Consider the following 13,108-nt stretch of genomic DNA (forward strand, 5'->3'; position numbering starts at 1 on the left):
GTCTAAAAAAAGAACTATTGTAATATCAAGTGTCACACTACAATACTTAGAAGTGGGTTCTGCAATGCCAGTAAGCCATAAAAATAACTTCTGACTGGCAGTGCAGGGCTTAGTTTGGGAAAGCTAATGAAAGCTTCTAGGTAGGAGCTTACAGGACTCCTGAAGGCTGCAAAGAGATGAAGAATAGATCCAGGCGGACCCAAGGTAAACCGTTGTAAAAATGGTTTTAGTACTTATAGTGGGGAGCACCAGGGAACTCCTGGCACTATAACCACTACAGTACACTGTTGGTGTTTTGAGCATTCCTTGAATTGTATACACACACATATATACATGCATGCATATATTTGCATAATTGTCCATCTCTCTATGCTACTGTTACAGATGTTTAAGACTACATACATAGCTTTTTTCCAGGTGGTTAGACATGCAGTCATCAGTACTGTGCACAGCACCACACAATCCATTGCTGTGACTGGGGGAAGAAATTTGATCTCTTAATTTATACATTTTCTACTAATTTCACCATCACAATATGAAGATTAATTGAAGGCAATATTGACTACTGTACATTTTGCATAAGGCAGGTTCCCTTTTAAGCACAGAATAAATAAGACTTTGTTTTATTATTATTATTTAAATGCAACAGAACATTTATTTTGATGCAAGAAAACTTATTTCGTTCTACACACTGCGGCACAATATCTCCTTTGGCCTACTCCTCCAAACAGACAAAACACATACATTCCTTTCCTATTCATCATTATGGACACATCTTAATCACAATTAAACATTCTGCTTTCTGAATAAATAAAAGGAAATAACTTTGCCTTCCTTGCTATATTTACCAGTTACCTAGAACGTAGCAGTAAATGAACAGGAAAGACTAGACACAGACTTGCACATATATACAAAAATTGCTCACATTGTGTGTTGAAATGTTGTAAACCTGTTTAGAAATAGTTTTGGTTATTAATAAGATACTTTTGATGTATTCCTTGGGTAGAGTGGGCATACTGCAAGGTAATCAACCTTAACACAGTAAAGGTTCGGAGTGTCTGCTAGTAACACAGGTTAACAGATTACTTAAAATTGACTTGAGCAAACTTAAAAAGGTGAAGGGGTGGAGGAAACAGGACTTTTACTAAAATCCCCCGTCTCAGGGTGCACTATATATTCCTCAATATGAAAACAACCAATCAGGAGTGCCTCTGCCATTATTCTCTTGGGTATATGCTGCACTATAACAGCCATTATGAGAGTTTCATAATTCATTCATTAGTCAAATGATCTATGAGATTTACATTCTGACTTGCTATTTGACTAAAGGGTTTAAAAATAGCTTTTGTCAAATATATATTGGCTGCGGAGATGATACCTTGCCACAAGGAGAAAATTATTTTAAGAAGAAAAAAAAAATCCAGTGCAGATCGGCATAAGAGAATAAATTTGATTTAACACGCTTTCCCTTCTATTGCATATAACATGCATGAATAAGTATGCTATTTCACAGGACACAAGCGTTCATATAATTGTTCTGACAGATATATAACATTGCAATATATTAGTAAGGATAACTGTACAGTATTGCCTGCTGCGTAATTTCAGTGACAGCGTACGAAAAAATACACACCATGCCAACAAATCCACCACAACTGCGTAAATGCTTAATGTGACTATTTCAGTTTAGCAAGCTAGCACAATTAATTAAAACAGGGGCGCACTCAAGTTCACGTGGAATTGTTGGTATAATTATGATGGCCAGTTAGAACACCATACATTACATTTGGAATACATGGCAATCAAAATATGTCACTGTCCAATATAACAGGGGCCTGAAACACTCTGGCTCATACTTACTGACATGTAAAGCATCTTCATATCAAATAGTTGTCATAGTTATATATTTTTTTAAATGTGTGACAATATAGATAAATAGATTTACTAGAGATATTTTTTCAAATATGTTGTCTACAACGTAACCACATCCACGTAATCATGTATGAAGTTCTGAAATGTTTAATGCTGGACAAACTGAATTTTTGTTGTTGTAGGAGGCTTTAGCAATTAAACGCTCTATCAGACAGGAAAACAAAGAATAAATACACAGAAACACATCCATGCACACCCACAACCACCCCAGGGAAAATAAAATAAAAAAAATAAAAAAAGGCAACCACTGTATTACATCTGCATTTCTAAATTTCTCTTTAGGAACAATCAAAGATACATGCCAAGTTATTAAACTGCTTTACAATGCCTCATCAGAAAATTTAATTTTTATAATACCAGTGTAAGCTCTAGTCATCAATAATGTAGTTAACCTCTTAATTGTGAGGCAAATACCCAGGTTTTGCATATGATATTGGACAATTTACCTCGTCTGTATAATACCTTGAAACGATTCAATGGTTTTTTTGATTCAGTAAAAAGCTGTTAAATTCATATGAATACTGCAAATCATTTAATGAACAAAAAATAAAATAAAAAATAAGGTTCTTTTAATAGCAAGAGGATGCAAATTTTAGTCCAAATCAATAGACAATCTAAAGATTTGACTCCTAAATAATATCTACAATACACCAAGGGATCACATATTGTTGGCATCTATTGCAAAGCAAAAAAAAAAAGTTAAAGAATATCCTAATCCTGGACTGGCTCAGTCAAATTACCTTTACTGCTATTGAATGCTTTCCAGGCTCTTTCAGGTGTGATAAGAGAATGTTCAGTATTGCAAATCCGGTAGTTGAAAATTTCCCTTTTTCCTATTTTACACACACCTATGTTAGTAACAATTAATTTCCTGAAAAAGTGCTATATGGTTGTTGCAAAAGCTTTTACACCCAGAGTTCCACATTAAGGTAAATATAAGGGTCGCGCAACGCCTTGTATTGTCTGTAACATTACCATTTTACTAGCCAATTGACTGTAATTACTCCTAAGATTTGGTGTAATGGAACTTGATTCTAACGAATCACATGATCAGACTGGATCAATAGGTCATATGTCCATCAAACAGAGAAGATATTACAGCACCTGACTGTGTGGAAGACACAAAGCATTGCATAAATAAAAGCAGTCTCTTATTTATTAAGTGCTTCTTAAGATCAACCCTTTGAAAGGAGCATAATTGTGATCTTCTCAGCACCTGTAGGTTGCTTATTTTTGAGTGATAATACGGTTGCCTTCCTCTTGTACAGTTGATGATGGCACATTGCTCACAGATGTTCTGGCTTCTCAACAGGTCAGGTTATGGTTACTAACAATCTGCTCTTTGCTCTGATCGTCTGCAAAGTCATTATGGCTCATTGAACCATTTGACAGCTGTGACTGTGCTTTTTTGCCACAATCCTCTGGAATCAAATCACTTGGAATTCCATCCAGAAATGGTTCTGATAAGGATGACGTGGGCACTGTGCAGGCTAGTTGAGCTGGACTGTCTAGAAGTAGCAGTTGCTGGTGGAGAACAAAGCAGACAGGAAAAACAAAACAAAAATGTTTATATAAACACATGATATCTAGTCTATTTAAGCGATACTGGATTCAGTTACTTAAAGAGGCAGTTTAATAGATTTTCTTACTAAAACAACCATAAACCCCAGTTTTTTAATATAGTCAAAATATTACCCTAGCTATACAGTGTTTATTCATTTGAGACTCCTAAGATAGCATCATATACCCCAATATTGTATCTGTTAAAACTAGTCCTCTCTATTTGTATACTCAAAATGTGCTCCCTAGAGGTCCAAACCTGCAGCACAAAAGAGAGGAAAGCAAATGTGTACAAGTTTGTAGTTTAAGCAGGTTGTTCCCTGTTACACCCTAGTCACACAAATCTCAAAAAACTATTGTAGCACCTATTTGCCAGCCTCAATCAAAGCTGGTCAGGACTGCAATTTAGGATTCTGGAAATGTAAACATCCCAGGTAGGGTGTTGGTATGAAAAAGGTAGCTACATGACTAGGCAAAGGTGTGGCTTGAGTTCACAGCAGTTTCAAAAGCCACTAACACAACATCCGCTATGGAAGCTGGTGGAGTTACCAAAATTAGCATGCAGTTCCACCCATGGGGTGTAAACTTGTTGGATAGTTCCATCCAGAGTCAAATAAATGCTACAAGTCTACCCCATATGGAAGGGTAAAAACATCAATACCCATGGGTAGCAAAGGAGATTGCCAAAAGAAGGTACCACTAATGCAAAATATAAACACAACAAACTGCAGTCATGTAGAGCACATTATAACGATTCAGGGACACCAGCCAATTGGTGGGAAAGACCAGATCATACCAGAGACAACTGTAAAGAGGGCATTTTAGATCAGAAAGTACTGATTGAAAATCTGTTTCTTTAACATTGGTTTGCTATGTAACATGCCCTATTGGGCACTATTCAGAAGGCAATATGGATTTATTTTTTTAGACTTACGTGGAATCCATGACCAGATGAAGCTCCCAGTGCTGCCTTCCATCAGATGTTAGCAAGCCTCTCGCAGTCCAATCAAAGGTATCTCATGGAGAACCCTCTAACTGGAAAGTTTTACTAGCTCAGAGCACATACATGCTCTATGAGCTAGGAAAGGAAGATTGGGTGAAAATTTAAATTGGGGAAAAAAAATAAATATAATTAACAAAAAGGAGCACTGGTATAGGGAAGCACAGAGGGCTGTACTTAATGAAGAAATTAGTGTGGCGGGAAGAAAAACGCTTCCCCATGCAGGATATGCCTGCAAGTGAGAGGCTCAATGCATCTGTTGCCAATGCACTGCGTGTGCTAACGACAGTTGTAAATTGTTTCACAGAATTGACAATAGGGAGCCGAACAGAGTTCCATGCTGCCAAAGTCACGTATGCCGGGGATATTACTAGCTCCCAGCACAAAAGTTAATATAGCTACCAGATAAAAGCAGAAGAGGTCATGGAGGTTGGATTAATCCTATAAACCAGGTAATGGACGCTACCTGTCAATACATTAAAGAATTAAGAGAGCCACATTCCAAAAATAAACTTACATCTTCCATAAGAGTTTCATTTGATTTCAGTGCATCTTTTCGGTCCATACATTCAAGCAGGGCATCTAGGACAGACTGCCTCGGGTGCATTCCCTTATCAAAGCGGTTGTACATTCCACACCAGAATCTGAGATGACAGAAATTAAAAAGTAACTATGTAGATGCACAGGAAGCAAACTGGCCCATTTTCTCATCTGAACATTAGATTAAAATGATTCCTAAACAGGGCAGTAATAAAATTTAGGTAGAAGTGGATTGCAGTGGAATACCGGCACATTGGTGTGTGTATGTATATATGTATATAAATAAATTTTTTATTTTTTTTTACACTATTTAGCCAGTTTACATTACTAATATTTATTATTACACATACATACTGCAATTCCTACCATCTGCTCTGAGCTGAGTTTTTCCCATTACTTTCTCTTACCTCTTCTCATATTCACTTCTCCTCATACTGTCTTCATGCAGCATTCTTAAACACCTTACAATACTCTGCACACTGACACCATACTTTCATTTTATTCCACAATCAGGATGACAATTTTTTTCTAATTTGTTTGGCCTTCTTTAAACATCTGTTTCCTAAAATATCTCCTCCAGAATATCTATTTTTCTACAGGATTTTTTTTTTTTTTTAACCCTTTCATCTCTCAACCTTGACCGATGTCCCCCATTCTCTCTCTCTATTGTCGTGCTCACACAAGACTTGTTTGTAATATAAGCAGAATTAGATTTTGGGAAGAACAGCAAAAGCCAAACACAAAATACAAACATTCATATTTAAATAACTAAAAAAAAAAAAAATTACAACGGGATTTTTTTTTTTTTTTTTAACAATTCTCATTAATACTTCTAAAAGTCCCCTCATCTCCTTTTTGTGCAACATTTATGAAACAATTAGACAGACTCAACCTTAGTGTCGGTTTATTACAGGAAGTGTGTGGTCTGTGCAGACGTCTGTATCGTTGTCCCCTTGCTGTACAATGCTAGGAGGGTGTAACCTTGTGACATTAAACACCCTGTAAACACCTAAAGCACATCAGCAATCTGAAAAGCTTCAGTGGTGTGACGAGATATCCTAATGCTGTGTACCCATGGCACTGCCATGTCTTGAGACGGTTTTGTTAAAAGTACAAAGTATTCATGTAAATCACATTTTACTCCATTATCATGTTTTCTAACAGGCATTAATCATTTGAAAAGCTTATCCAAAATAATCAAATTTAAGGTAAGTGGGTATCCCCCTTCCCAGGCCCATGATAAAGCTTACTTAAAGCAGAATGGGAGTGTGATTGGTCGGATAGTTGCATACGCATCTCGCATATATAAAGGATTCTTAAATTCCTTCCTACGACTCCAAAGGAATGGCCACAAGGAATGAGTCGTCAGAAAAATTCTGTTGAGCAAATAGAACATGTGATAAGGAAACCAACAGCATAAAACAATTACACAAACAATTTGTCAAACAGTTACTTTCTATATTATACTACACTAATTTCTGAATCACTGTCTCTGGCTGCAGTGGGACTATAGATTTTGAGACGGTTTGGTCAACCATCTGCAACATTGAAAATTGTTTGGGAATGACTGTTTATAGAACAAAGATTTTAGATGGAAAGAGAAGTGAAATATTAGTGCCCCCTTTATTTATCCTTTAAATGTGCACTGAAGAGGTCTGTGCATGTGCAAATACAGTCAAAGGTATTAATATACAGTCCACACTGCCAATATACTGCCCCTAGTACCAGGTGGAAAAAGAAAACAGAATGTAATGATCTATAAAAGCAGTATGGAGAACCGAGGGGTGATTCCAGGATAAAATAGCTCTTCGAAACATGGAGAATCAAAAACAAAAAACAAAAACAAACAAAAAAACAGTTTACAATTTTTTTTTTGTCTTTTTCAAACCAACATAAAGATTTAAGTCATGAATATCTTGAAAAAGTTAACTTAGGAAAGTATAGCTAATTTTATGAATTTTGTATTTTTGCAGCTCAAATAGAAGAAAAAAAAAAGATTTAAAAGCTCTTTGACCTTTTATTATGCCATTGCAATGCTCTACAATGTTTTTTTTTAATATTTAGAATAATACTTAGTTCTCATGCTTCAATGCCAAGACATACAACGCAATATAAGAAGTTGCATGCTGCAGTTATAAAGCTACACAATGTGGCACAGGTAGCTGCATGCTGATTTATACAAATGTATTGAACATGCTTTATTTAGTTAACATGACTTCTGCTCCATATTACAGTTTAAAATACTCATTTTACTTAATGATGGACTATTTTTATTTATTTAATTTTTTTTATATTCTTTATTTTTTCATGCAAATAGGTGATTACAGATACACATGCAATGCCACGACAGCATATACATGAGAATCTAAAACATACATAGTTTATCAATTGTGTGGCTTGGATAGGCATTGCACGTTTTAAAATATAAAAGTAGAGAACAAACAAACTGTACATGTCTAGAGCTGTGATAAACAATAGGAGTAAATGTAGTAAGCTGCAAGTAGACATGGTCGTGGGAGGTAATGAGTGCAACTGAGTAGAAGTAGCAGGATATTCTGAATTATGGGTGGGGGGGGAAAGGTTGTGACAGGGCTCCAAGAGTGTAGTATGAGCTGGTACGCACCACCGCGGGAGATCGGCCGCCTCTCACCGCAGGAAGCACACCAGCCCAAGTAGGCCGCAGTCAGGATCAATGAGGCCGTACAAGAAGATAGTCCAGATGGGCTTCGAAACTTGTGCTGGGCTGATTTAACAAGCAGCTTGTGGCTTAGCAGCATCAGAAACGGTTTTGTCTGTGTAAATCACTTGATATTAGCAAGATTCCTCAGGAGCTTGAGAGACACGTGCCTGGCCATCTTGCACGACAGGCCACAGCCCCTATATTTATTTTAGTTCTTGGACACGGCATGTGCTGGCGTGGAGATGCCTTTCAGCACCTCCTCTGTTTGGCACTCCCCTCTGCTGACCTATATTTGCTGGTTTCAATGCCAGCACATCAGTAGATTGAAAAGAGTGACTTGGAATGTCACTCCATGAGGAGTGCTGAGGGGGGACTGGGAGGGTGTGCAGAGCTGGGTAAGTACTCACCGAGAACTCAGCTACTGGCAAAAACATCAATTGCCAGTTCTTCATCAACATGGCCGACTCGCGTGCAGGATTGCCAAAAATTAAGCATTACATGACAGACATCAGCTCTGCAGATTATGCCGATAGTCTGTCAGGCAGAAGGAGGGAGGAAGCATCATTTTACCCTTTTTCTCGACTATCTATACATTTGCCAGCGATGGAGATTCACAGGAAATTAGATTTCCCTTGTTCAATAAACATACATCTTTACTATGAACTCTTATCCTGGGGAAGAACACACATACATTTTTTCTGGATCTTGGTGGCTCAAAAAAGAATGATTTCATATTTTTTTATGTCAGTTCATCAGTATGCCATTTAACTATAAATAGTGCTGGCTACAAGAACAAACAAACTCACTTGAGCTCCTCACGTTCCTTCTGTGAATTTCCAACAAAATTCCCAAACTGGCAGGAGTACACGTGGTCATGGATTTCCAGCAGGTACTTCTCGTTGAACTCAAAGGCACAAGGGAACTGCTCAGTGAGATGCCACACACACTCTACAAACTGTGTAAACACCGGAGAGACTTCTCTGGGGTCCAAGTCCAAATGCCCGCACCTGCACCACAAAAAGTCAAATTACATACATTACCAGATTAACAAAAGGAACAAAATGTCCAGGCAATTATCTAAATCTTAAATCATGTGCATGATAAAATTATTTTTTAATTATCATTACTCCTTAGATTTCCAACCATGTGAGATACGTGTTTGGTAGAAGAAGCTTTGAATAGTCAACCATATAATTTTTACACGGTCTCCATGTTTTATGTTTGAACCCCTTAGTGACCAGACTGTTTTAAAATTTTCTTACCGTTAAGGACCAGGGCTCTTTTTACATTTCTGTGGTGTTTGTGTTTTACTGTAATTTTCCTCTTATTCATTTTCTGTACTCACACATATTATATACTGTTTTTCTTGCCATTAAATGTTCTTTCTAAAGATAGCATTATTTTCATCATATCATATAATTTACTATAAAAAAAAATTCTAAAATATATAGAATATATAAATCTGTTACGTATCTACAACCGCCAAAAAACACCCGTGAAAAATGGTTTCTAAATTTTGTCCTGAGTTTAGAAATACCCAATGTTAACATATTCTTTGCTTTTTTTGTAAAGTTCTAGGGCTATTAGTACAAGTAGCACTTTGCTATTTCCAAACCATTTTTTTCCCCAAAATTAATGCAAGTTACATTGTAACACTGATATCTGTCAGGAATCCCTGAATACCCCTTCACATGTATAATTTTTTTTAAAAGAAGACAACCTAATGTAATAAACTTGGGGTATTTTGACTTTTTTCCTGCTACCATTTTACCACAAATCTATGTCAAATTTAAAACAAAAAAATAAAACACAGATCTCTCTCCATCTCTCACTAAACCACAAGTGAAGAGAGGGAGGGAGATCCACACTGATCAGAGTCAATATCTACTAATATTAACCTGATCAGACAAATGGGGATCACAGTTAGAATAAAATTGTTATGGGGGTAAGCTCTGATTGGATGTCCCTAGCCTGCCTCTATGATGCAAAACCATCAGAATGGTTGGAAGCGATCATGATCGCTTCCAGAGCTTTAATTCCCCGCGAACGTATCAGGTACGTCTGACAAAAAAAGGTCCGTAAGGACCATTTTTTGTCAGACGTACCTGATACGTCCGTGGTCAGGAAGGGGTTAAAAGCATATTCACCTGCACGAAAGGGTAGAGTTCCCTTTAACCCCTTAAGGACTAAACTTCTGGAATAAAAGGGAATCATGACATGGCACACATGTCATGTGTCCTTAAGGGGTTAAAACAGCAAAAACATAATATTTAGGGATATCATTTTTTGTTGGTTGGTATTAGCTCTTTGGTTTAAGGAGATATCTGACTGCCATTTTGAGTTCTAGAAGGAATGTCTGCCCTAGTTTGTTGCAAAATTGGAAAGTGCTTCAAACTGCTTTTTTGTCTTTTGGCTCAACAGCAAAAACAGATGTGAGAAAGACTGAAGTTGATAGACGCATGTCTCTTTTCAGCCTATGCACAAATATGCCCCACCCCTCTCACAAATACTGCACCTCCCTCCCCCACCTCCACACATTGCAATATATAAGTACACACAACTACACTACTGCCCCTGTCCCCTACTACAGGCCCTATGCCAGCAGACCTCAGATAAGTAACACTGTTCTTAAACGGTTTGACTATGCACTCTGGGAGGACGCCACAGCAGTCCTAGCACCATAACCACTGTAGAGAGCTGTAGTGGTTATTTTGCCTAGAGTATTCCTATAAATAATCTACCAGTGCCCCTCCCGAGATTAGGTTCTGGATCTGCCATCATACCTGTGCACCCTTGGCCACAGGAATACTGTTGGTGTAAATAAATTAAGCATTTCATACACTTCCATTCTGTACTTCAATATTGTAATGTTAATGTACCCTGTACATTCCTAATCCTGTTAAAACCGGATATATGCTAAATTTCTAATCAAGTTTCTCAACATAAAGGGGAAATAATGTCCACTGAAGTTCCAGATTTGTACATCTGTGCTATATTTTATTTCTACAAATTAAAACCAACCCTTCTGCTCTGTGAAAAAAACAAACATATAAATACGTTAAATGAAAAGTGAATCTGGTTTGGTTTGTGAGAATTACTCTTAGCCTTTCATATCTTAAGCAGGGAGGTTTATTTTTAGATTTACCTTTGAGAGAATTTATGCCCCAGGGAAATCCATTCCTTTTCTATGAGTACCTTCAGTGAGAAAAGAGAGTAATAAATAGCCTGCACATGAAAACTTATCAAGAACAACAATCTATAAAAACGGTGTGTCCTTAGTACTTAGTTCACATAGTACTTAGGAATGCTGTGTTTCATTTGCACAATGGTTTCTGTGATACCATAAAACTTGCGTTAAAGAGGGTTGTTTTTCTTCAGAAATTAGTTTGTACAAATGGTTTATGAAAACATGTCTATAAATTCAGATTTTTGATTAGTGTACATTTTTGCTAGTGGTTGGCCTAAGGAGGTTTTTTTTGGCAATAGCTAGAAAGCCACTACTTGACAATAGAAGGTCACTGATGCCAAGCTGGGAGCCAGTGTTTGGAAGCCATGAAACAGTAGCCATGTAATGGGAGCTTTAAAATAGAATTTCTATTTTTGTGATACTTATTCACACACCTTCCTGCTAGTTATTAAATACATCAGCAGGTCTCTTAAAAAGATTTCATTCCGTTTTAACGTGCTACAGCTTTATTTGCTTTGCAAATCTTCCACTACAAACAGAGAACTGCTGGACAGTTAAATTCATGAGTTGCTATCCTTCCATGACTGTTACCATGTTTATTCCTATAGAAACCAAAGGGGGGGGGGGGGGGGGGGATATTTGCACTACCTACCACCTACCTATCATGATCTGCAGCTGGGCAAGTTCAGTATTATGCTGAAATTTTAAATAATCACAACAGTGCCCTTACAGCTGGATTTTTCTTTTCTTTCCAAGCAATGAGGAGCATGTACCGTCATCAGATATTCCTTTTCCTACAAATCATACTGGTTACTGGAAATATACTAAATGGCAGGACTGCTACCCTCAGAGACTTTGTCTTGTCAGCACTGCTGCCCAATTACCTGCTTTAAGACTCTACATGGATCAATCTGCAGTTTAGTTTTGAACAGGTAAAATTTATTGAAACAACCACATGTGGCCATTCATGAATCTGTGGCACTATACTATATTTTCTTCACCCTATTGTATTGTTGTTCATTATTTTATGCAGATAAAACCAGGGTTATTGGTATACCAGTTTACACGTGGGCATATCTCCAATTTCATGCACTATACATTGCATAGTCATACTTTCCACAGTGTTATAATATTCTACTTACTTATGGTAATTCACTAATATGTGAATTCTTGAAAAACAATTAGGAAATTTCAAATGTTAAGTAAACATAGCTGTAACAGAAATTCTCCAAGTCAGCTATGTTCCCAGCTAGAATTAAATTAAATTTCCCGCGTGATTTCCCCCAAATTCACTGTTTAGTCAGTAATCCTGTTTTTTTTTTTTTACACATCAATCTCTCTGTAATGTACTAAGTCATGTATTGCTCCTACTGCAGAACCCTCATTCACCGCCACATGGCAACCATGCTTCTAATAATGTTATAAAACTCTGGTGTGTGAAGTGGTTCATCTTTTATTCCCATACAAGAAAGCCACAGGCCAATGCCTCACCTGTTACCCTCGTACAATTACTGCACTTCTACTGCAGACATCACACATGATGATAATCCTATTCCACAAAATGATGTTCTACCATAATCTGTGTTATATTTGTTGTGTTCTTGTTTGATCCGTTTAAAGAGTTTGCAAGTTCTACTGGCTAAAATTGTATTTACTGCATATTTTTGTAGTAGGGTCATGTATTGCCAATTCACTGATATATCCGTAATGCAAATATGTCTGTCTTGATAAGAACACAGTTCTCATATTGTACAATGACACAGTCACTCGTTCTTAGTCTTAAGCTTGTGTTCTTGTTCTCACCATAAATCCTTTGATGGTTCTGTAGAAAGGATCCAGAAATATACTAGCCAAAGAGCAGACCTGAGCTGTACGGTCCCAGCCATCCGAACAGTGCACCAGAACGCTTGCTTTTTCAATTTCCACTGCCTACCAGAGAAAAGTGAGACATAGCATTTACATTGAAACCATAATAAATATATTATGCAACAATGATCAATGTGTGGCAAAGGCAATTTGCAGTTCAACTATTATCGAACGTAAGTGTCCCTGAAACTTGCACTATACTGTTAAGATAGACATATTAGTGGAGGATCATGGGTACTGTAGATCAGCAACAGTTTAAGAGCTATAGGCGCCCATCATAAGTCTTACAAACTACCACTATCAAGAAAAGTATGGATGCATTTTGTTTTAAACTTGGTTTGAT

General features: G+C 37.1%; 1 protein-coding gene and 1 long non-coding RNA gene across 2 annotated transcripts in view; one reads left to right on the plus strand and one right to left on the minus strand.

Annotated features, from left to right (window-relative positions):
• Positions 1 to 126: 126 nt before the first annotated feature.
• Positions 127 to 12,801, plus strand: LOC134572845 (uncharacterized). Its single transcript, XR_010085299.1, has 3 exons — positions 127 to 204; positions 11,656 to 11,831; positions 12,728 to 12,801. It is a non-coding gene; the product is annotated as an uncharacterized LOC134572845 (long non-coding RNA).
• MTMR8 (myotubularin related protein 8) overlaps positions 384 to 13,108 on the minus strand; it is a 47,662-nt gene continuing 34,937 nt past the window's right edge. Inside the window, exons 9-14 of the mRNA XM_063432088.1 lie at positions 12,703 to 12,828; positions 10,858 to 10,907; positions 8,519 to 8,719; positions 6,283 to 6,408; positions 5,010 to 5,136; positions 384 to 3,456 (exon numbers count right to left, since the gene is read on the minus strand). Coding sequence (XP_063288158.1) covers positions 3,238 to 3,456; positions 5,010 to 5,136; positions 6,283 to 6,408; positions 8,519 to 8,719; positions 10,858 to 10,907; positions 12,703 to 12,828 — 849 coding nt within the window. The 3' untranslated portion in view covers positions 384 to 3,237. The remainder of the gene's footprint in view (positions 3,457 to 5,009; positions 5,137 to 6,282; positions 6,409 to 8,518; positions 8,720 to 10,857; positions 10,908 to 12,702; positions 12,829 to 13,108) is intronic.

The sequence above is a fragment of the Pelobates fuscus genome, chromosome 9 (assembly GCF_036172605.1).
Source record: "Pelobates fuscus isolate aPelFus1 chromosome 9, aPelFus1.pri, whole genome shotgun sequence".
Lineage (NCBI taxonomy): Eukaryota > Metazoa > Chordata > Amphibia > Anura > Pelobatidae > Pelobates > Pelobates fuscus.